General features: G+C 36.7%; 1 protein-coding gene across 1 annotated transcript in view; it reads right to left on the bottom strand.

Moving 5' to 3' along the window:
* LOC108665333 overlaps positions 1 to 25925 on the bottom strand; it is a gene marked incomplete at its 5' end in the record, with an annotated part of 38110 nt that extends 12185 nt beyond the window's left edge. The window contains 3 exons of the mRNA XM_018152078.2: positions 526 to 792; positions 23893 to 24156; positions 25662 to 25925. Of these exons, the coding sequence (XP_018007567.1) occupies positions 526 to 792; positions 23893 to 24156; positions 25662 to 25925 (795 nt within the window). The remainder of the gene's footprint in view (positions 1 to 525; positions 793 to 23892; positions 24157 to 25661) is intronic.
* Between the last annotated feature and the right edge of the window lie 296 nt (positions 25926 to 26221).

Here is a 26221-nt window from a genome sequence, read left to right as displayed (position 1 = left end):
ATGTCAATTAACGTAGTGACAAAGAGCTTCGCGAAGCCATGAATTAAAAAAACTATAAAAAACTTAACGACGACGTCAATTGCCACAACGACGAAGACATTCTCTACACCGTCTATTAACAAAGAGATAAAGAGCTTTTCAACTCGTTAGTTACCAATGTTATAAATAACTTCTCGACGACGTTAACTGTCAAAACGACAATGCACTTGACAGTTAGCAGCAAAACACTTGTCATAACGACAAAGCACGACCACAATTTCCCTAGAGCTAAAGAATTCCGCAAAACCTTGAATTCCCGTAGAGACAAAAAACTTCACGACAACGAAATTTGACTTGCTTCCAGCTTCAGTCATTTCTGATTATCTGCATCCAATTATGCCTTTTGTGTATCAGCGTTCATGAACTTGGAAACGCCCATCAAGCAGAGAGAAAAAATTGCTAGTATGACATAAATTATTAATAATAAATTAAAATAAAACAAATTTGCAATAACATGATTTATCAAAAAAATGAATATACGAGTACCTTGACTTGTATGGAATGGCAACAAGCTCGTTGAGTATTCGGCGTAAGATTCATCGGCACAGTTCAGGGCATGGAGGGTGAACGTCAGTTCAGTGCAGGGCGGTAACCATTGGTTTACTCTGGTATCCCTTGTCACTGGGTATTGAAGGTTGATGTTATTCACGCTGATACCATAGCAGTACGCGTTAGGGCAAACGGCGATGTAGTGAAGATCGAAGGATTCGTGCAGATTTATGTTGTCTATAATGAACGAAGTAATATCCGGAACTGAAACAAATAATTTCCGGGTATTATGCAAGGTTTCACGAATAAACAGTAACACTTTAACGTTTTTGTATGTTCTGCAGATTCAAAATGGTTATATGGTAGGAAAAACAGTTTTCGAGCACCAACACTCATGCAAGTACAGAACAAACTTACTCACGAGAACAGCACAAACACACTCATGAGGACAGCACAAACACACTCATGAAGACAGCACAAACACACTCATGAGGACAGCACAAACACACTCATGAGGACAGCACAAACACACTCATGATGAGGACAGCACAAACACACTCATGAAGACAGCACAAACACACTCATGAGGACAGCACAAACACACTCATGAGGACAGCACAAACACACTCATGAGGACAGCACAAACACATTTACGCCAAACTAGGCCGAAATAACCCACACAAAAGCATATAATGCAGTGCTTTTAAGACAAAGTCTCATTCAGAATTAAATCAAATAAATCTCGGACGATATTACCAGAATTCAGAAAAAACTAATATTTTTTCCTGGCTTTATTCTAAAACTTCCACCTATATTTAGCTGAAAATTTCTAGCAGTAAATTCAAAGCTCACCACTAGGAGTTTTGATCTTAAACGTCTTTGACGTTCCAACAACTCCCCCGTAGGATGGGGTGAGAGTGAACGTCATGGCTGTGCAGGGTAGTACGTTGTACGAAATTACGTCGCCGGACTTAACAGCACCAACGCTTTTACTCCCGACTTTGAGGCTGAAAGTGAAGTATGCTGAACAGGCAGCGATGTATTGCACCTTGAAGTTTTGTCCAAGTTGGAAGTCAGTGATCCAGAAGTCTTGTATCACAGTAGCTACATGAAACAAAGAGTAATAACTGTTATTTTCATATCAAAGTCAAATTTTTTAAACTGGTAAGAAGCCTGCAAACGTACGTTTATTCTCAAAAACCAAACTCGACTGCATATCAATGAGATAGAATTTGTGTATGCTCTTCTATGATTACATTAGACTTTTTTGTTACATTTGTTATCGTTATAAAATAATATCTCTAATTACATTTGAGATGAAACTAATAACATGGCAGAGAAGCCAAGTGGGTGAAATTATGAGCCCCCAAAATTTAGGCAGTGTGCTGCGGGTTTGATCCGTGCTAGCTACAAAAATTATGGTTAAAATTTGAATGATGGCCGAATGGTTAAAACATCAATTTTGGTGCAGTGAACTACGGGTTCAAATGCCTAGCTGGCTATACAAATTCAGCGAGGTGTAGAGTCATTGTAATGCAAAAATGAAGCCCATTTTACGCCTAGACTATAATCAATAATATTATTAGTAATAATATTACTAATTATAGGGTTAAAGTTAACACTGGGTGACTAAATGAGGTTGGCACGAATAATTTTCCCTAATTTAACGCTCTCCCTCTGAAATTCGTTGGAGATAGAAGCAACTTGTAATTTTCTCCTATTGGAACCGTTTTTTCTGTATGCGGTTTTAGGTAGTATGAGCAGGGGAACGAATTGTACGCTGTGGCATCAAACATGAGGTAGTATGAGCAGGGGAACGAATTGTACGCTGTGGCATCAAACATCAGGTAATATGAGCAGGGGACGAATTGTACGCTGTGGCATCAAACATGAGGTAATATGAGCAGGGGACGAATTGTACTCTGTGGTATCAATCTTAAGGTACAATGTGGTATAGTATAAGTAGTGCAAAATCAATATATTTCCTCTATTCATTAGAAGATCGAGGGTTTTGATTTCAAGTATTTAAGGAGAGCGTCTGGGCAAAATTTTATCTCAGCTATTTACAGACGGATCAGTCTGAAACTTGGTACACATGTGTAAAACCAAAAGAGAAAATTTTATTGTCCATGTAAATTTTTCGAAATAAATGAAAGAAAGCGTGAAATTCTTAGAAAACGAACCAAAAAGAGGATACTTTAGAATTCTATTTCCTCCTAGGGTTTTTAAGCTAAAACATCGAGTTACATATCATTTGATGCGTAAAGACTAGATCTATAAAACGCCGCATACGTTTTTTGAAATTTTTAGTTTTGTGGGTGTGGGAGCATTTTTCATAAAATTTCGAATTTTCTCGATTTTACCGCCGCCACCTTTCCCCCTTTTTTGCATTATAAAATCCAAACTATAACGAAATTAGGAAAATTTATGCAAGGTTTTGTAGATCTTTTCTTTGCAAATCGAACAGTATATCTCGAATTGCTGTAGCTTCAAAACTGTACGAGGAGATAGGATTGCCGTGGGAGAGATTTTCAGCTTTGGCAACTTTTCAGTAGAGACAAAAAACCGCTGCGCGGCACGTAAAGGCACGTAACGTAGCCTAGATATCGAAAGTAAGCGTCAACTCACTTCAAAGTCATTCATCGGTGCATAGAGCCACTGAATGAACACCATCCAGCGTGCTGTCTGTGAGGTTACTGAGCTCTAGCCGAGTGGATAGGACATTTTATAGTTAATTTCCCACTTTGGAATTACTGATGCCCCCCCTTCCCCCTTACGGGATCTGTAGTGAACGCATAAATCAACGTACAGAGATGGTTCTAGTACCGTTCGATGCGTCAGAAAGTAAGCTTTAAGATGAGATTAAAAACCAGAAAAGCCGAAAATTTGACTTTTGGACCCAAACGCTCCCTTTAAAGGTTTCTATTTTGAAAACATTCAAAGTATTTTTACATTTTTACATATTTTGGAATTACTTCAATTTATAAATTATTAAAAAACTTCATAAAAAATCTCAATCTAAAAACTCTTTTTACGGATTAATGCAACTTCTTGAAGTTAAATTTCGAGTTCTATAAATATTTACCGAAAAAAGAGTCGCCTTCGCCATTTCAATATAAACCAAGTCCTTATCTTACTTAACTATTATTTTGCCTATTTACATCTCATGCATTCATCTACCAATTTACTCAATTTCATTACTTTTTAAGAAGGACTTTTCAATTATTTGGTTTACTATATCAATATATTAGAATGTAATCTATGTACTCTTAGTGATACCATATTTTCAATAATAATAATGACGTCATTTCGCATATTCCTGCGCTGAAGCCAATTTACCCAGCACCTACAGTCAACCAATCTACTCAGCACCTGCTGGCTCCCCATCTACTCAGCACCTGCAGCACCAAATTTTTTACGCACCTGCAGCGGCTGCCACCTGGCGGCACTCCGAGGAGGTGGCGGCTACTAAAACCGTCGCTACGGACTTCAAACAAAGGATGTAATCAGGGCTGACGGCGAGCTCCTGATACTGGACACTGCCGCCCCCACGGAGTTGCAGTTGAACAGTTTGAGAGTCACGGTGGGACGCCGAGTTGAACTCATCCTGGGACGCCGAGTTTAACTGAGAAAGGGACGAGTTTAGCTGAACACACAGAAAAACGAGTGAGACTTCGTCCAAATCGAGACGCACTTCTTAGCCTCGTGCAGCAAATTCTGACCGAGTCTGGCCAGGTAGAAAAAGTGCATTTCATTGCTTCGTACGATCTGTTTCCGTGCTGTGGATAAGTAAATGTGTCAGTATGTGGTCAATATGTCCTCTCTACTTCACTGAGTGAATGGTGGGCTCTGTCAATGATATCGATGTCATATAGAAAATCGATATCAGGATATTATCGATATCAGGGAAATATCAATATCAGGAAAATAGTGATATCAGGAAAACATTGACATCAAGAAAATAGCGATATCAGGAAAATATCATTATCAGGAAAATAGCAATATCCGGTAAATATCGATATCAGGAAAACATCGATATCGGGAAAGTATTGATATCAAAAAAATATTGATATCAGGAAAGTATTGATATGATGAAAAAAATTGACACCAGGAAAATATCGATATCAGGATAATATCGACATCAAGAAACTGTCGATATCATTAAATAGCGATATCAGGAATTTATCGATACCAGGAATTATCGACATCGGGAAAAATCGATATCAGGAAAATATCGATATCGGGAAAATATTGATATCAGAAAAATGTCATTATCAGTAAAATATCGATATCGGGAATATATTACTATCAGGAAAATTACTATCTATTACGATATCAGGAAAATCGATATCAGGAAACAATAATTATGAGGTAAATATCCATGCCAGTAAAATATCGATATCAAGAAAAAATCGATATCCGGAAATTGTCAATATCATAAAAAATATTGATATCAGGAAAATATCGATATCAGGAAAACATTGACTTCAAGAAAATATAAAAATCAGGAAAATATTGATATCAGGAAAACATTGACTTCAAGAAAATATCAAAATCAGGAAAATATCGATATCAGGGAAACATCGATATCAAGAAAATATCAAATTCATGAAAATATCGATATCAAGAAAATATCGATTTCAGGAAAATATCGATATCAGGAAAATATCAAAGCCAGGAAAATATTAATAACAGGAAAATATTGATACCTGCAAAATATCGATTTTAGGAAATTATCAAAATCAGGAAAATATCAATACCAGGCAAATATCTGTTCTTCGTAATATAGATTTGGTAAATGAAGTACATTCTAAAATATGTAGATGAATACGAGTTTTAAATTACACATAGACCCAACGGCGGCCAATATTTACAGCATCTTTAGTTTCTTTGTGCTGCATAGCGTCGAAGAAAAAATGTGTTTTCAGTATAAATTATTAACTAATAATCATTGATTAATTTCATTCTAAATTTCATAAATATTTGGAACTAATCACAACTTTTAGCAATAAAAACCATGCATAGATATGAAAATTTCTGACACAGAATGAGTCAACACAAAATTCTTCACATTTTTTCTTCTTTTCGGGCATTTTGAAAAAACTTCCACGCATGTAGGGATCTGCTCCCTAAAAATGCAAAGTTCCCACCAGTTCAAAATAATATAGAACCTTCAAGACAAAAATTTTGATGATTTTTTTTTCGTTTCATATTAAAATTATATATTCTCAAATGACAGTAAAAAACACTGTTATTTCTTCCCGGCTTATTTATTTACATCTCAATAAAAAGGCACTGATTTATAATATTATATATTTATATAATGATTTATTGACAATAAAAAAGAAGACAACACTGAAATTAGCTGTGCATAACACATTATTTTTCATCTTCAATAATATTATGTATGTCTTGATGTGTTAATAAGCAATACATGCATAAATTATTATTGAAATAAGTCGTAATTTAGGTGATATATATTTTAGGTACATTTTCGTAAAAGATCTATATACTGAATAATTACATTTCAGCAATAATTTATACACTGGATAATTCATTTTTAGTGATAATTTACCAACTGAATAATAACTATTAGGTAATAATTCAAATTCTGAATTATCGCTAGTCAGTAATATTTTGTATACTGAATAAAATTACTAATTACTTACTAATTAATAAGTTATCAGTAGAGTAGAAATTGGAGTAGCACTAGCAGTAGCATTAGTAGTACTAATACTTGTAGTAGTATTACTAATGGTGTGAAAAGAAGTAGAAGTAGTAGCACAGTAGCAGGTAGCCTACTTACCACAGGGAGAAGTAGGGCCAATATTATCCTCATTATGGCTCTGAAAACTATATAACTGAATGACTCGGTGTATCCCACTTTCCACTGAAAAGAAGATCATACATTGGCCAATATTCATAAAAAAAATTTTTAATAATAGAAAAACCAACATAACCCAAAATACCATAAACCCGCCCCTTAATATCAATATCAGGAAGCTAAGGCATCTTACATCCCACGATGTTTACCACAAAAAAACATTTACTTCCCTTCCCTTTAGCAACATCAACCCTGACTCAGCGTCATACTGCGTGTAACTCAATCATAATTTCATTATAAATAACAACCTGGAGTCCCTAACCTAACCTTAATGTCCTTCAGATAATTTGTCGAGGTTGACACAACCATGTCCGATAGCACGATCATTCATACAAGGAAAAGGCCTTGCAGTCCTTAACCCAACCTCGGGTTCTATTGCCGAGTCGGCCCTGCTAACAAAATAACTTGGCACTCCTAACCTAACCCCAGATTCCATCAGCTATATCTGGGCTGCAACAGAAATCCGCTGTAATAACATTAATTAAAATAAAGTGGTGTCCTATACCTAACCTGTCGTTAAACTGGCGGGTCCCATCCCACTGCGCATGGAACCCGTTAGGGTCCCACCGCATCCGCCGAAGAACCCGCGCGAGACGCACGAAAGGCAGCTCAGTCTTTCGTACTTGGGCACGAAAGACTGAGCCGCAAAGAGCTGTGGATGGGGCTTCATCAGAATCTACAAAGAACCTGGACTTCCAAGGCCGGAAATGATGTAAGATCGAATAAAACACCATGGAACTCAAAAAAAGTTTTAAAATAGGGCAAAAAACAAGTTACAGGAGACATTTATGAACAAATATTGACCTTATCGGAGTCACAAGGAAGTATGATGTAACTTAATCAACATGAACACCCATACTGGCCCCATATATGATAGAAAATTTGCTCCTCGTACAGAAAATCTCACAATCATTTTTACTCTAACCGTTCTATCTCAGAGTGAAATGGGAGCTAAAAATATATTAACACACGAAATTATTTACCAGAGACTGTGCTTATTAACATCTATACAGTAGAGATACGATAAACACGTTTCGGAACCGTAGCGGTAGATCTCACGGAACTTGGGAAATTTTCAACATGATATTTTCATCGACAAATTACGGCCGCTTTAGAAAGAGCTGTGACATGTGCTACCCATCGTCCTGTAGCTTTTGATTTGATAAATCGTTAGGAAAAAACTCGAAATAGATGCGATGCCTCATTCAGAAGTCAAGTCAAAATTACGATTTGAAAAAAATGTGAAAAACTCAAATTTGACAATAATTTTTTTCTAAAATATCAATATTCCAAAAAACGAAACCTACATTATTATGTAGATATCACTTGTGAGAAAGCGTGTGTAAAGTTTAAACATGATCATGAAATATGCAACTGAGATATGAACAAAAAACTGCCTTTTTCTCGTATAAGAAAATTATATAGTAAAATCTACTTTTACGAAGCAAGTCATATATCAAAATGTTCATCAGCACTAGCTGCACGTGCCTGTAAAGTTTAAACAAAATCGATCGAGGATAGATTATAGACTATAAGACTTTAATTTTTGCAAAAAAATCGTCCAAATTTATGTTTTTTCACAAAATTGTTAATACGAAAAAAAATTTCGGCTCGAGACCTGCATGAATAGTTGTTAAAAATATGTGGACATGCAGTGAAAAAAGTTTGAACTGAATCGAAGCAGCCGTTGCCAAGACATGAGCGAAATACTAAAATCGTACACTCCATTGCAGCGATTTCTGCCTCACGAGTATAGGCTGTGTAGACATCAATGTTAATACGCGTACTAGCTGAGAGCGCGGGTACTGAGAGCGCCCTACAGCAGCAAATATAAGAGTTATGATATAATAAAAAAACAGTTATGATATAATATAACAGTTAAATTTCACTCGTAAAAACAGTTGAAACGAAAAAGATTCTTTTTTCATACATGCACCAGCGTGGCCTGGGACTGCTACATCTGGACCACAACAAAGAGACAGAGCACCATCATATAACTTGGGAAATGAGAAATATTGAAAATATTTGATGGTTTTGCTGGTTTTGCTCGCATGTAATTCCATAATAATGAACATTGCTGAGAACTTACGCTTGAGGGATCAAGATTTCAACATGGCAGTGCATCCCGGTTTTAATAATATGAATAATTATAATTATTTTATAATAATAATAATAATAACTTATTTCAAATAATTATATTATAATTACCTAATAATTATGTTTTATAATGTTTAACTCTTAAAAGTAATTAAAGTAACTTCGAACAGTACCAGTGTTACCTAAAAAATCATCATCAGGAAACAGTAACAATAATACCTAGGCTCAATATTATTTAAAAAATACGAAAAAAAGGAGCCGCCAAAATTCCATCATTAAATGAAAGTGGTAACATTGAATAATAAAGTTACTGTAGTATAAAGTTATAGAGCAGAAAACTAAATACTTAACTGTTGAAAATTGTAATGCACGGCCAGGTCAATTAAAAAATAATTAAGTAATGTAGATAAAATAGACAGAAATTTCACAGGGATATTATATTAACAAAATAAGAATTCAAGACACAATGAAATTTCGGGAAGGAAATTGAAGTCTTCCGCAGCATGAGCGCAATTATGCCTGCGAGTGTTCCTGAAGAATTTCTCCTAGGCGATCAAGCCATTTTCGGATGAGCTTTCGTAGAAATGGATGATATATTGTTTAAATCCTTGTGCACTTTTGTACAAAGGCATTTTTTCGCCTAAGCATTTTTTCATATATCTTAATTTTTCACATAAGCACTTTTTGCACAGATATTTTTTCGCATAAACACTTTTTCACATAAGAAATTTTTCACAAAGGCGAGGAATTTACGAAGCCATTATTTCACCAAAGCATTTTTTCACAAACGCACTCATTGTACATATGCGGGTCATATTGACACAGTTTGGCCCCGCAAAGATGCGTATGACGAATAAAGAGTGACTGAACGAATAGAATAGAATCATGAAACATTAACACATATATTCATCAATTACAATTTATTGACACCTTGAACAATGTCATGGTAATGTTATTACCAAACCAAAACTTTTAATTTCAAGTTAGTTTCAAGTTTTATTCCGAAGTTAATTTATTCTAAGTTTTGAGTTAAAGTCCACTTATTAGGCACGAGTCTTGTATGTCACCGCTACTTGGACAAAGTCACACTAATTTTCGTGTGTGTAATTGGTCACCGTGGAGCGTGAGGCGTGTGGCCCTCTAGTAAAGCGTGTGGTCCTCTAGTGAAGCATGTGGTCCAGTGAGGTGAGAGCCATTAAATTCCTTCCACATATGTGCCTTATCTCGTGTATGATGGAAGATAAGTGCCACACTAATGCCAAGTTCACCTCTGCAATATGAAGAATGTAGAATAATGTGCTGAGTAGCTTTCATATGTCGGTTTCTGGCAAACGATATTTTCTAAATCATCGTAGACTTGAAATAAATACGTAGTAAAATTGGTTATTATGGCGTCTAAAATAATTATTAGAAATAAAAATAAATAAATAAAATGAAAATATTCCTCTTGACTAGAATTTTTATTAGTTTCGTAAAACACTTCGTTGATTATTCGATGGTAATATTTTGTGGAACATTAGAAAAAGGATTCTGAGACGCAATAAAAACTCTAATTTTACAACCCTGTCCAGCGTGATATTTAGAGAACAGAATCATCCACAATAACCACGTTATACAATTTATTATATAATATACAATTATATAAACTATACATTGTATTATTATTATTATTATTATTATTATATGTTAAAATATTATTTAATACACAAGTAGCAAAATCCAATGTGGCTCGGCATGGGGCAGATTTGAGAATCAAGTTCTCATATATTCGAAAATCCTGTAATCTTAAATCCTGTAATCCGATAGTCCTAAATCTTGTAATTCAACATCCAGTAATTCCAAATCCTTTAATCCCAAAACCAGTAATCCTAAGTCCTGTAATCAGAAATCAGCAATCATCAATCTTGCAATCATAAATCCTATAATCCCAAATCCAGCAGTCCTAAGTCTTGTAATCCCAAATCCTGTAATCATCAATTCAGCTATCCTAAATCCTGTAATCATCAATCAAGTTATCCAAAGTCCTTTAATTCTAAATCCTGTAATCCCAAACCCTGTAATCTCCAATTCTGTAATCCCAGATCACGTTTCGTATAATGATACGGAAATAATGACTGCAGCATTCCAGGCTCTATGACGTCCGTGGATGTCACGCAGTTGTATTGCTTATCTAATTCACTGACAGTCTTTTGTACGGGACGACTGGTATCAGGTAAGTGCAATTGAGAGCTCGGAAAATCGAATAATTATTCATAATAGCGAATTCCGCATTAATTCATAATGAAAAATTGTTTCCGAGTGATTCATGGCAAGTATCACCTTAGACAGCAGTACCACGAGCACCACCAGTACCACCAGTACCACCAGTACCACCAGTTCCACCAGTACCACCAGTACCACCAGTACCACGAGCACCACCAGTACCACCAGTACCCCCAGTACCACCAGTACCACCAGTACCACCAGACAGCAATTCAGTCCTCGTGAATGTTAACGAATTTTAATCAAAGGGCTCGGGAATTTTGACTGGCTTCTTATCTTCTTCATTGGCTCGAGATAGACTTTGATGTGAGCGTGACGCACGTGCACTATATTATATTTTAATATAATGTAGAAGAGATATTGCATTATATTAACGATAAAATTTTAAGGATATTAAAGCATTAAATGAACAAATTATTGGAAAATACTATGATTGATCTTTTGGCTTTATGACATAGAAATGCAAATAAAAAAAATAATTATGTATTGGACAATAAATGATTTTCGTCATTATATAAGTGAAATATTTATAAAGTTATTAATATTATTGAACAAAGTACAACTTCTTTAGAGCAGTTGGCTCATTAACTTCTGACTAGTATCTCGTACAAACTAGTATCTAGTACAAACTAGTAACTAGTACAAACCAGTAACTAATACAAACTAGTATCTAGCTCAAACTAGTATCTAGTAGAAACTAGTATCTGGTACAAACTAGGATCTAGTACAAACTAGTATCTAGTACAAACTAGTATCTAGTACAAACTAGTATCTAGTACAAACTAGGATCTAGTACAACCTAGTATCTAGTACAAAGTAGTATCTAGTACAAACTAATATCTAGTACAAACTAGTAGCTAGTAAAAACTAGTATCTAGCATAAACTGTTATCTAGTTTTAGACTGGAATCTATTGATAAGCAGTGGTGAGCACAGCTAAGCGGGCGCCGTGGGCTCGGTGCCCGCTTGCACCACCACCTCCCAACGCGAGGCGATTGTGACCGCGTGTAAAATAGCCGACCTGGAGTTGCTGGACCTCATCATTGAACCAAAGGCGACGGCTATGATCTATAGCGCAACAAAATATTATTGGAAAATTCAGGTTCAGCCTCAAATTTATCCTTCAGTGAGTGCCTCAAACTTCACAACGCGTACAACGTCTTGGTTTTCGACATGGGGGCAGGAAAGCTTGACGTGTCGCTGTTAAGAGTTGACTACCTGGAGGTGCGAGTGCTGGCAGCGAGTGGGGATGAGGACTTAGGAGGAGACTATTTAGATTGAGTGCTGATGAAAGAGATTGATAAGAGAACCAGCCAGAAAAGTAAAGATAATAACCCTGATTCTCCACAAAGTTTGACGAGAAAAAAGTTTTCTTGTGAGAAAATAAAGACCAACTTGACGTTCATGAAAGACTCTCAGATTGTTACAATCTGGGCATATCTAGTGTAAAATTTGAAAATTTAAAAGCAGAATGACGCAGTGACAATTTGAAGAAACTTTTATAGGAAATTTGGACAAAAAGGTGCAAGTTATTCTCAGTAACCTTATCAAAACAGCGAAAATTGCAAAGACTGAAGTGAAAGAAAGTTATCGTAGTCGGAGGCAGTAGTCGGATTCCCAGAGTTCTGCAGATCATTATGGATTTTTTTGGGATAACAAAGCTCAACATGACCGTCAACGCCGACGAAGTTGTTGCTGAAGACGCTGCTCTTCGGGCCCAAGAATTGGTGGGCAGTAGGAAATTGAAACCTATTTCCATCTCGGCAACCCGTTTCACTTTTGAAGACATGGTCCCTAAGCCTGGAAAGATTTACGGTGAGAATAATTTGAAGACTCGGCCTGAGCGTCGATACTCCTCCCTGTCAGGAAGGCACAGAGGAGGTTATATCCTCACAGGATTAGATGCACCTGAATCACCTCCCGAAATAATTCCTCCGTTGCCTAAAAAGGAAATGGCCTCCGCCAAAAAACGATGAAACGAAGCGAGACAGAGAGAAAAAACTATCTGAAGATGATAGACGTTGTGAACTCCATAGAAGATTTTTGTCTCACCCTAAAGAGCAAACTGAAATCTCTGTTGGCTTCCACTGACGTTTACTGAAAGTGTAAACGCCATGGATAGCATAACAATCAACTTTTGAGGAGTGTCGCCATCTGTTAACTTACGATGTAAGCTTAGGTGAGCTGAAAATGAATATGCCAATAAGTTCTAAGGTTAATGGCAGCAAAACTAACTGCCGATCTGACGGGAAAACTCGACCGGTCGTCAACGAAGACTGCCGTTCAGAAGCGAGATCTACTCCATCCAGCAGTAGCAGTGTTACTTCCGCATCCAACGGTAACAATGTGTCTACCAAATACAGCTATAACAATGTGCCTATCACATCCAGCTGTAGCAGTGTTTCTATCACATCTAGCTGTAGCAGTGTTCCCACCACATCGGGCTTTATAAATGCTCAGGACCATTGGCCCTGGACAATGAGAATTTGGACAATTTTTACTTCGCATGAAAGTGACCTTGTTTATTGTTCAAATAATGAAACCTTTTTGATATGAAGCTACACTGATAAATATTTTATGTTGTTTGCTATCAATTGGAATTATCTCTACTGTGATGGGCTCTGGAACAAAAACTTTGGCCGGCAAACGCAGGAGAATCTGTTTAATTGTAGTCGCTATTTAGCCTTTTATGTCTCGAATGCTTTGTGGTTTGGGGCCATTCGCTTCTTGTTTGAAGTGTTACAACGAGAAAGAAATTCATCGTTACAAATCAGGGGAAGGTAACGTGTGTTACCCAATCGTATGATAAAATTTTGAGGAAACCAATCGCGTGCAGTTTTCAGGTTCATTTGAGATCCGTGCCGTTTGATTAGCATAAATCAGAATTTCTTTGATGAACTCTATGTAAAATGAAAATGATTTAACCCTGCGATGTCACCATTACTGCCCTGCCGTTATTGTCTTCAAAATGGTATGGACAAGAAATCTCAAATGAACTCCACATCCTACAGGCCCTTTTTCACTCTGAACAAAAGTTTTATTTTTTAAGAGATAGATTGATGATACTAAGTACGGGAGATTTAGCTTGTTCGAATAACAACTTGAGAAAATTGAGCCAAGTCTGACATGTAATGAGAATAGTTAAAAATTTGATTCAGTATCAATGATTCTCGACAGTTGCGTGCTGACTTCTTCTCGGTTGTTGAAATTTTTCGACAGTAATTGTTGAACAAAATAATTTTTTTTAAATAAATGCAAAAAATACAAAATAAATCTCAATACAAAATAAATCTCAAGCGATTGTTCTAAACACTGATAAATCGAACGTTGATTAATCTCAAGCGAAATATTCGTTAAACATTTAGATTTGATGAGTTTATTACTTTCGAACGACGGAGAGATGTAGTTTAGCCGTTACAATTTTTTCCACACTCCCAGAGGTATGACCTGTTTCGTAATGTTGAAACATCAAATCTCGTTTTGATAATTTCGAAACAGTAATTTGGGGTTCGGCAAAGCTGAAACAGCAAATCAAAAATGTTGTTACCGAAACTGCAAATGTCCTTACCTGTTGGGAGTTACCCATTTCTGCCGATATAGAATGCCGACGAAATACATATTTTGTTGATGCAGCCGAATCGCCATTAAAAAACTTCCTACGGGCCTCTAGCAAACAGTCGATATTAACTCTACTAAAGTTTCAAACGACTTACAAAGAGTTATTGCCCAGCAAGGCGGTTAAAACAAGGCAGCAAGGTTGTTACTTGCATTACTTCATATTGACGATCGTATATCTGCAATAGCTTATCAGAGGATTAATGATAGCTTATTAAAATTCAATTGCTAGTTTATCGTATACTGCGAACGATTCGAATGCATAAAGTCCATCACGCCACACTTTCAAAACTTCAGAGTTCATCATTAAATTATCCGGCTTTTCGTGACATCGTTCGAGAAGAAAACTATTAGGCGACATACCCAATTCTGAGTGAAAAGTGTTGATATAAATAATCACTACTTTCCCTTATTCTGGGCCCAAGCCGTTCTCGCTTCACCGCCTGTAAACCCTTCAAATAGCTCTATTATCGTACGGTTGCATCTCTCGACAGACCCGTTTGATGACGCTTTGTATTTTGTGGATAAAATGTGGGAAATGTTGAATGAATTCAATGCCTCCTCAAAATTACTACTCACAAATTCTGACCCATTATCTGTCAAAATACGGTTTGGTACTTTGAAGAATGTAAGTAAGTCAGTCCAACGAGAGTATCTATATTACGGATTTCACTGTCTTATCTCGCAACGGTACAGCGCTCATGAACTTATAATAATGATCGACCGCTACTAAAATGGCGACATTCCCACATCTCGACCTGGGAAACTTGACCAAATCCCTTGTACCTAAATAGATCAAAAGATGATTTCGCCAAACTTTCAAAATTGGAGGACAAACCAGCCGAGAAGAAACCTTAAATAATTGGAAGTGGACACATGTGCTGCAAATGTCCGCAGCAACCTTCCCCACGACTAGATGGCCAAAAATGCTTAAGAACAACGTCCATCAGTTTGGTTCTCCCAAATGAGCCAGTTCCGAATGAGTTTATAATCATCGTCTTTGACTACAACTGGAATAGTAAAACTGTCAACCACATATTCCCATTGCATTTTCCTACTGATCCAGATATACAGGTTTAACGATACACGATATTTCCGCATTATCCGCATTCCTTTTGGTTTCCTTTAATATATTCCTTATGGTTTCCTTTTATATATTCCTATATTGGTTTCAGGTATGTTTTTACGAAATTTTTTGGTATAGTGAATTCACTTGACACAATTAAAATGGTGTGAAATTACAAGCCATCCTGTAAGCTTACATATACAGAAGAAATGCTGAATGGCTACTGATATGAAGCTTGCAGTGGACAAAGTTATTGTAAATGCTCAATGGCATGTTCATGGATACAGTAATATCACATCAATAATACGGTAATGTATGGATATAGTAATATCATATCAATAATGAAAAAACAAGCAAAAATCACAAAAAATGTTATTTCTAAAAAAAATAAAATTGTCCAAATGACGACGCAGCTCTCACGGCTCTCATCTGGGCCATACATCTACATCATTTACTAAGGAAAAGAAGGACTTCTGACTACTGTTAGTAATAGATGTGTACACTCTGCGTGCTTCCAACGTTTTAAAATTAAGTTTTATTTCAAGTATCCCGGATTACCCCGTTACCAGGGGTAATTCGGGACACTTTCTTGCATCTGGCACCTTACGAATAGCATATGGAATTTTTTTAAGATACCATACGATAGCCCTCACACAGAGCTATAAATGAGTCCAAACTTGTTTATGAAATATTTCATGGTAGGAAATTATTAACGAAAAACTCTCAAAACCGTCCCTTATTACCTTGTTTGACGAAACTTTTCACTTAGTAAGTTTAATTTTTCATTCAGTTTCTTTTAATTTCTGACGGGGCTTCCAATTTGAATTTTAATTGAATGCCATAAATTTTATCAATGATAAGTTCATCCTTACTTATACGAGCCCAGCAGTTGTTTCGTAGCTTAATCCTCTGTATTTCTTGCATATAATGACTCGAAATAATGGTCTAACTTGCACCTTTTTCGTGTCCAAGTCTATCCCTGTCTATCCCTGATTCTCACAGTTTACAGTCTATTATACACAGTTACGCTACACAGTCTACTCCTTGCAATCTCGGAATGGAGTCTATGGCTAATCATCTCTGAGCAAAAACACAGGTGACCGGCACCTGTACAACCTTATCAGCTACCTCTTTACTTCATCTCATAAAAAGGGTTTATACCAACTTCACTTCTCTTCATCCAATTCAAGCCGTCTCTATGAGTCATTTGAGAACTACGGAGCGATCGGGACTGGCGGCAACTACCATGTGGGCACTGAAGAGGCCACGTTGGACCACAATGGTAATGTACAGTACGTAGCTGATGTCTGGCGATATCAATTTGCTCTTCTGGATTTTGGCCCTAGCACATGGAACGTTCTATCTGCGCGTAAATACCGCTAACACAGCGCCCAGGGGATCGAAGGACCAGCTATCTACGTAACCGAACTGATTGGGCTTTCATGGAGGTAAGTCGAGAGAAATAAATTGCAGTGTTCGTAAAAGCTTATTCATAATGCCTTGTCTCTCCATTGTAGGGTAGAACCTCTACTTGTGCACGTATAATTCAAAGAAAATTGGAAGTCCTTTCTCCGGATATTTGTATTTAATGCTATACATCCCGATGCCTTATAGCAAGACCTACCTCACCGTTTTCCCAATTCTCGATACTTTTTATCTTAACAAAATTTTGATGCTTATCCGACTATGAAGTACGTGTCGCCTAGGACTCGGGCAGCACGTAAATTAGCTTCTTCATATCTTCTCCCGCTCAGGGTTGAAGAGCAGCTTGCAAGCTCGCTATGACTCGGTTTGGCCAACCCATTTGTCGGCTTGGCCAAAGTTGCCAATAATAATCAGTTTTTCAAGTGTATACTGAATAATTGACAATCATAGACATTAAGCTGAATCAAATCGATCTAGACACTAAATATGAAACATTTAAATTATATACTAATTATCACCATATTAATTGCTCCTAAAACTCAATACTGTAGAAAAAAGGAATAATCGTACCATTAGAGACAGTGTATAAATAGATAGTGAAGTTATAGGTTACCTAATGAAGTTTAATAAAGCCCTTCCTATATACGTGAAAATTTTGAGTTAATTCCACCAATTAATTGTATTACACACCAAAGATTATAAAACAAAATGATCTGATATAAAATGAATGTAACATAAAATAATATGTTATAAAAAACTATTTTATAAGATAAAATATTATAAAATAATATAATAGGTACAAATATTTTACTTTCTTGGTCTTTGTCCAAAGAGCGTGGGTCATAACTTCAAAATAATACGCATATCAATAATGCTTACCAGTGCTACGGGCAGAGGTGCGTTGATTTTAGTACAATGTGACCCATTCATTCTTCTGAGTGATTGTTAAAAACTAACGTCAAAAGAGAAGAAATTTTAAAACCTTGAATGAACTTTATCAGTCATCTCTCATTTGTGGTATTTAAATTGATAAAGAATGTGAATATTTTTCTCCTCTGGGTTAACCACTTGCAGTTTTTTGTCTAACTATGATGGGAAAAGATAACGTATATCATGTAAAAAATCCATGGAAATGCAACTACATACCCTGAAAGAGTTAAAGAAAGCGGGGTTATAGCAAATTATTCTGAAGCAAGGTTAATAAAAAATTTTTCTGAAGCAAATTTAATAAACATTTTTCTGAAGCAAGGTTAATAAAAATTATTCTGAGGCGGGGTCAATAACAAATTTTTTCCAGAGCAAAGTTAATAAACATTTTTTGAAGCAAGTTCAATAGCAATTTTTTGGAAGCAAGAATAATACAAAATTTTTCGAAGCAAGTTAACAAGAAATTTTTTGAAGAAATTTAAATACAAAAATTTCTGAGGCAAGGTTAATACAATTTTTTCTGAAGCGTGATTGGTAAAAATTAAAATGAATCAAGTTTAATATGAAATTTTATGAAGCAAGTTTAATAAAAAAATTCTGAAGCGTGATTAATCAAAATTATTATGAAGCGTGGATAATACAAATTAGTCAGATAGCAACTAATGATAAGAAATACGTAAACGTTCAATTAGTCAGTGGTCCAATAGTAGTCAGTCGTCCAATTATTCGTGGTCCGATTAGTCAGTGATCCGATGATCATTGGGTGGTCCAGTCATCCAAAGGTTCGACTATTCAGAAGTTCGATTAACCAGCGTCCCAACATATCTATACTTATTGCTTTCATTTTCACCTCACAGCTTGATCAATGCAGTGCAATCCATACAGGGAAAAAGCTGGAAGCTTTATTGCTTCAATAAAATTTTGACCATTCGCTGCCTAGCCAAGATACGTGTTACCGATGAGGCTATACAGGACTTCGTTAAGCTCTTTAGGTTATAATTTCTTGATGGCCAGTTAAAACATTTTTGGATTATCATTTAAAATAGCCAGTTTTTTCCAGGTGACTTCCAGGTGACTATTTCTGAGAAAAATAAAACGCATTCCGAAAAGGTTTTGCATGCTGATTAATTCGCCGATATTTATATCCACCTTACTAACCATGTTTTTCACGGGGTCGAAATTGCAACGATTTTATTGAATGCACAAAGTTGCGGCCAGATTGCGCGTGCACTTGCCGTTGCGAAGTCGCTTGGTTTTTCTCATGACTAACGCGCATCGCCTTATGGAAGGCAGTTTTGGGTAGCCTGGTTCCCAGAGCGCATCGTTCGAGAGGAGCGTAGACCCGTCCCCCCACGTCCAGCTTACTCCATTATAACTCAGATCAACCCAAGCCTCTGCACGATAGAAAAATTATTTGAGTAAAAATAAGTGGAATCTTCAGATCAACCCATGCAAGCCTCAGAGCGAAAAAATAGAGTTAGTGAAAAACCTGGGAAAACTTCAGATCAAAGACTCCTAAAGTTCTTGTAGGCCATGAAATTTTTGCTCGAGTTGACGATATTTAAAAACAAAATCGAATATAAATGTTAAAAAAAATTAGGTGTTCTTTGATAAACTTACTAGCAACGGTCGTAAAGAACTTATAGGCATCAAGGTTGTCTCTGGAGTCGAGGAGTTTCAAGAGGTTTCTGGAGCACCTTGTTTTGGCTTCGCTTTGTATGGTGTGGAGAGAGCTGTAGGCGTAGCAACTGTCCAGGGGACTGTACGGGACTACGTTCAAGCCATCCACTTGTCCTGTGGTGAAATATAGATACAAATACAAAATAATCCTATTGGTACATCCCATATAGTCCTATAGGAAAATATTTGGTAAAATGAGTTGAATGGAGATCTTGGAGATATGGATTTTAGGACGAGTTGAATGCTGGATAAGTATAAGAGGGAAGTCGTAGAAGGATATAAGAGTTAAAGAAGTAAGAAGTTAAGAGCACAGTGCAGTGCTACATCTGTTATGAAATATTTTGTGTCAGATTTCCTGTAGGTATGTCATGGAAATTGAAAGAAATATGGCTCATATGCAATTCCCGAAAGTGGTCGACATAAACCGGAATTAATGCTAGGCTAGGTAAGGTAAATATCAGAAAGTGTTTTCTAAAATCGAATTCAAAATTTGAAATCGATTAAAGAACGTGTTCTAAATTTGATGTAACAAAACGTTTTTTCCACGGTACATCTCATGATTATAGTTTGACAGAAGCTGTTCCCTAATGCAAGTTTTGTCGAAGACCTTAGAATAACATAAAATAATGCTTACTCGAAACATTATGGAAATAAAATGAAATTCCTCTTGGAAATATTAATTTAGTACTTCCAAATCCAACTCAAATTCTAATTCGTGAAATTAGAAATATTGTTAATGATTCTTATTCACTAATTTTCTAGAAAACTAGCATTATTGGCTGAGTTTACATTGATAAATGTAATAAAAGATAAAAACTCATAGCGAGATGTTATTTGAAATAAATTTTATTATGAGTTTCATGAAATGTATGAAACAAAACAGCAGAGACAAACATTGACCTGCAGTAGGGTAAGACGGCAAACTCGATGGGGATCCGGCGTAGGATTCATCGGCGCAGTTCTTTACATAGAGGGTGAACGTCGAGCTACTGCAGAGCGGTACATCATAAGTAACAGTGGTATCCGTTGTCACTGGGTATTGAATGCTGACGTCATTCACGCTGATTTCAAAGCAGTACGCGCCAGGGCACGTGGCGGTGAAGTGAACATCGAAGGATTGGTGCAGATTTACGTTATCTACAGTGAATGAAGTGATATCTGAAACTGAAACAAATAATTTTCGGTTAGCATACAATATTGTTTTAAATTATTCAATGACATTCATGTACATCTTAAACGAAACACATAAGGCACGTGCACTCTACAGCAATTGCTTGATTAGTGTGGGCGAAGTTATACCCTGAACGATAATGACATGAACGATTATATGCACTGTAGGAAATGTAATGCTGAGATTTGACTCTGTCGAATGTTTTTTCATGAAAAGAAAGCAAATAAGGAATTTTTCTAGTATTGTTGAGACATTTTGAAAAGCATAACCAAAAACTGATGGAAAAACATGGAGTTATTTGGCTTCTTGCGATTTTCAAGATCATGTTGTATTTTTGCCGAAATTTTTATGCAATTTTTTATTCTGAAAGAAATTTGCGGTTCAATGGAATGATAACACGTGGTTATCAGTGAAACTTCGAGCAATGATCATACAGTCCAATGCCAGAAAACGAATTTCTACCATTTTCAAGTGCTAATTGATAATAATAATAACCAGTTGTTAGAGGCAGGCTACCATAACGTATATTTTAACAGTAGTCAAGTCTATTCCCTTGTCTCCAACGCTGTAATTACCAAGTATTTTACAACGACACAAATTATCGTATCGACAAAGAACTTCAGGCCGACACAAATTATCGTAGTGACCAGGAGCTCTACATTGACACCAATTACTGCAGAAAGCACGTAATTAAGGGGACCGGCTACCCTCCGGAAAAACTTCTACAGTTATTATCCGATCATCATGAAACTTCACATACATACGTAAAATGTAAAAAAATAACATTTTGCTCATATGAATTTTTCGAAAAAATTGATAGAAAACGTCAAATTCATAGAAAACGGCCAAAAACGGGTACTTTAGAAAATCTATCTCCTACAAATATCGTCCTACAACATCGAGACACGTATCATTCGATTCGTAAAGACCATACCTATCGATTCAAACATGGGTTTTTTTCATTTTCCCCGTGTTTTTTTTTATGCGAGTTTTTCCAATTTTTTCACTTTTTCCCTTCTCCCCCATATAAAAAACGAACCAGACAGAAATTTAAAAAAGTGATGTTCAAATCGATAGGTATGGTCTTTACGAATCGAATGGTATATGTCTCATTGCTGTAGCTTTAAAACTCTAGGAGATAGGTTTTCCGTGAGAGCAGTAGGAGGTTTACAACACGCTCAAAAACTGCCGCGTTGGACGTAAATGGACGTAAAAGAGTCTTAACGTAGCCTAGATACCGTAATTAAGCCTCAAACCAAGTCAGCGAGGCATAGAGCGACTGGCAGCATACATCCCACCTCGCTGTCTTGATGGGCACTGAGTACAAAGAAATTTAACAGGCCGTCAGTTACCGTACAGACAAAGAACTTACGACGCACACAATAACTGTCATGACGGAGAAATTTACGACGCTGTCACTTACCGTAGCGGCAAAAAATTATGCCGTCCTCAGTTGACGTTTTGACGAAAATTATAACGAACTTTACAATTAATTTATTGTCGAAGAAATTAATGGCGCCATCAGTTACCGTTGCGTGAAAAAATTTTACGACGACGCCAATTGCGATTACAAAAAAAAATCGTAAGCTTGTCAATTAAAGTAGCGGCGAAGCTCTTCATTACGCGGTCAATTACCATAGTGGCAAAGATCTTTCCGACGACGTCAAGTACTAGTGTTGAAAAATACTACACGACAACGTAACAGACGTGCTTCCATTTTAAAGCCGTTAACTATTTACAGCTATTCATACCTTGGTCATATAATATTTGCATTCATGGATTTAGTGTTATTCTCTCCATTTAGCAACTAGTATAATAGTATAGTATAGTATAGTATAGTATCTTCGGCATTAGAGAATAGGCCTGGATAGACCTGTCGCCGATTCTTGTGCTTTTCTTAACTAGACTGGCCTTTTGATCAGATCTTTTCAACGGACGGTAGATTTAAAATCGATTCTAGATATCAGTTGTTCCGTAGGATACGAGGCATTTTAAGACTAAGACCTCCTCTTTAAGACCTCCTCTTGCATGGCCTTGTCTAGTCTGTTCTAGAACGCGTTCATACTCGGAGCGTCAACAATATCTTCAGGGAGGCTGTTCCACATGTCAGTGAGTCGAAGCGAGAAGAAATTTTGTCGCGTGGATAAGTTGCACCGCAGTTTTTTTAGTTTATAGCTGTGGCCCCTGGTGTTGGTTCTTGTTTCAAATTCTAGTAATCCTTCTGGGACCTNAATTTTAAGACACAAATTATCGTATCGACAAAAAACTTCAGGCCGACATGATTTATCGTAGTGACCAAGAGCTTTACATTGACACCAATTACTGCAGAAAACATGAAACCATACGCCTTTAGTTATATACGTAGCGATGAAAAGCTTCACAATGACGCGAATTGCCGCAGAAACAAAGAGCCTAATGGCGACGTAGATTACCGTATTGGCAAACAACTTCGGCAAGCTTTCTATTTCCGTATCAACGTGCGCTTCAAACGCTGAAATTTTTCGTATTGGCGAAAAAATTTGCGACGTAAGTCATTACCGATAAGACCATGAACTTAATGAGTACGCAAATTATCGTAGTGACAAAGAACTTCACAATGACGTCGTTTACAGAAGCGACAAAGAGCTTCACGACACTGAAAATTGCCTCGTTGACAAAGAAATTTGACAGGCCGTCAGTTACCGTACAGACAAAGAACTTAGGACGCACACAATAACTGCCATGATGGAGAAATTTACGACGCAGTCAGTTGCCGTAGCGGCGAGGGAATTTATGCCATCTTCAGTTGAAGTAGCGACGAAAATAATCATGACCCTTACAATTACTTTATCGTCGAAAAAATTCACTGAGCCATCACTTACCGTTGCGTAAAAAAAATTTCACGACGACGCCAATTGCGGTTACAAAAAAAAATTCGAAAGCCTGTCAATTGATGTAGCGGCGAAGCCCTTCATGACGCCGTGAATTCCTATAGTGGCAAATAACTTTACGACGACGTCAAGTACTAGTGTTGAAAAACACTACACGACAACGTAACTGACGTGCTTCCAACTTTAAGCCGTTAACTATTTACAGCTAATCATACCTTGGTCATATAATATACGCATTCACGGATTTAGTGTTATTCTCACCATTAAGCAAATAGAAAAAAATTGACATGTTGGATAAACTTTTAATGACAAATTTAGATGCAAAAGAAGTTACAATTACATAATTTATCATAAATAACTAATGCTACCTGGATCTGTGATGTACGGCAAGTCCCTGGAGTATCCGGCGTCGGAGTCATCGGCGCAGTTCTTGGCATGGAGGGTGAACGTCAAGTCAGTGCAGGGCGGTACATCATAAGTAACTGTGGTATCCGTTGTCACTGGGTATTGAATGCTGACGTCATTCGCGCTGATTTCATAGCAGTACGCGTCAGGGCACTCGGCGGTGAAGTGGACGTCGAATGATTGGTGCAGATTTACGTTATCCACAGTGAACGAAGTAATATCCGGAACTGAAACAAATAAGTTTCGGATATCAAACAATATTGTTTTAAATTATTCAATGACATTCATGTACATCTTAAATGAAACACTTAAGGCACATGCACTCTACAACACTTGTTTGATTATTGTGGGCGAAGTTGTACGCTGAACGATAATGACATGAACGATTATATGCACTATAGCAAAGGTAGTGCTGAGATTTGACTCGTTCGAATATTTTTCATGAAAAGATGGCAAATAATAAATATATCAACATTATCATTAAACTTTAAAAACTATAACGAAAAACTGATGGAAAATATGGAGTTATTCATCTTCTTGTAATTTTTAAGTTCGTGTTGTATTTTTGACGAAATTTATATGCAATTTTGCATCCTGAGAGGAGTTTGCGATTAAATAGAATGATAATACGTGGCAATTTTCCTTGAAGAAAGTTGTCTTCACTAAAACTTCGAGCAATGATCATACAGTTCAATGCCAAAAAACGAATTTCTACCATTTTCAAGTGCTAAATCGGTATTAATAATAACCAGTTGTTAGAGGCAGGCTACCATAACGTACATTTTAACAGTAGTCAAGTCTATTCACTTGTCTCCAACGCTGTAATTACCAAGTATTTTACAACGACACAAATTATCGTATCGACAAAGAACTTCAGGTCGACACAAATTATCGTAGTGACCAGGAGCTCTACACTGACACCAATTACTGCAGAAAGCACGTAATTAACTTCACGGCAACATCAGTGACCGAAGCGACAAATAATTTCCAGACGCCTTAAGTTACGGAGCGATGAAGAGCTTCACACTGCCGCGAATTGCCGCAGCATCAAAGAGCTTAATGGCGACGTCGATTACCGTATTGGTGAGCAACCTCGGCACGCTTTCTATTTCCGTATCAACGTGCGCTTCCAACGCTGAAAATTATCGTATTGGCGAAGAAATTTGTGCCGTAAGTAATTACCGAAATGACAAAAAACTTATAATGTGTATGCAAATTATCGTAGTGACAATGAACTTCACAATGACGTCCCTCATTGACAAAGAAATTTAACAGGCCGTCAGTTACCGTACAGACAAAGAACTTACGACGCACACAATAACTGTCATGACGGAGAAATTTACGACGCTGTCAATTACCGTAGTGGCAAAAAATTATGCCGTCCTCAGTTGACGTTTTGACGAAATTTATATTGAACTTTACAATTAATTTATCGTCGAAGAAATTAATGGCGCCATCAGTTACCGTTGCGTAAAAAAATATTACGACGACGCCAATTGCGGTTACAAAAAAAACTCGTAAGCTTGTCAATTGAAGTAGCGGCGAAGCTCTTCATTTAACTATTTGCAGCTATTCATACCTTGGTCATATAATATCTGCATTCATGGATTTAGTGTTATTCTCTCCATTTAGCAAATGGAAGAAAATTGACATGTATGATAAACTTTTAATGACAAAATTAGATGAAAATGAAGTTGCAATTGCATAATTTATCATAGATAGCGAATGCTACCTGGATCTGTGATGTACGGCAAGTCCGTTGAGCATCCGGCGTCGGTTTCATCGGCGCAGTTCTTGAAATAGAGGGTGAACGTCAAGTCAGTGCAGGGCGGTACATCATAAGTAACTGTGGTATCCGTTGTCACTGGGTATTGAATGCTGAGGTCATTCACGCTGATTCCATAACAGTATGCGTCAGGGCACACGGCGGTGAAGTGAACATCGAAGGATTGGTGCAGATTTACGTTGTCTACAGTGAACGAAGTAATATCCGGAACTGAAACAGATAATTTTCGGTTATCAAACAATTTTGTTTTAAATTGATCAATGACATTCATGTACATCTTATATGAGACACATAAGGCACGTGCACTCTACAGCAATTGTTTGATTAGTGTGGGCGAAGTTATACCCTGAACGATGATAACATGAACGATTATATGCACTATAGGAAACGTAATGCTGAGATTCGACTCGTTCGAATATTTTTCATGAAGAGAAAGCAAATAATAAATTCGTGTTCTATTATTAACACATTTTACAAACTGTAACTAAAAACCGATGGAAAAACAT

Source organism: Hyalella azteca, unplaced genomic scaffold (assembly GCF_000764305.2).
Source record: "Hyalella azteca isolate HAZT.00-mixed unplaced genomic scaffold, Hazt_2.0.2 contig7558, whole genome shotgun sequence".
NCBI classification, from domain to species: Eukaryota; Metazoa; Arthropoda; class Malacostraca; order Amphipoda; family Hyalellidae; genus Hyalella; species Hyalella azteca.
This window is presented reverse-complemented; position numbering and strand designations above follow the sequence as displayed.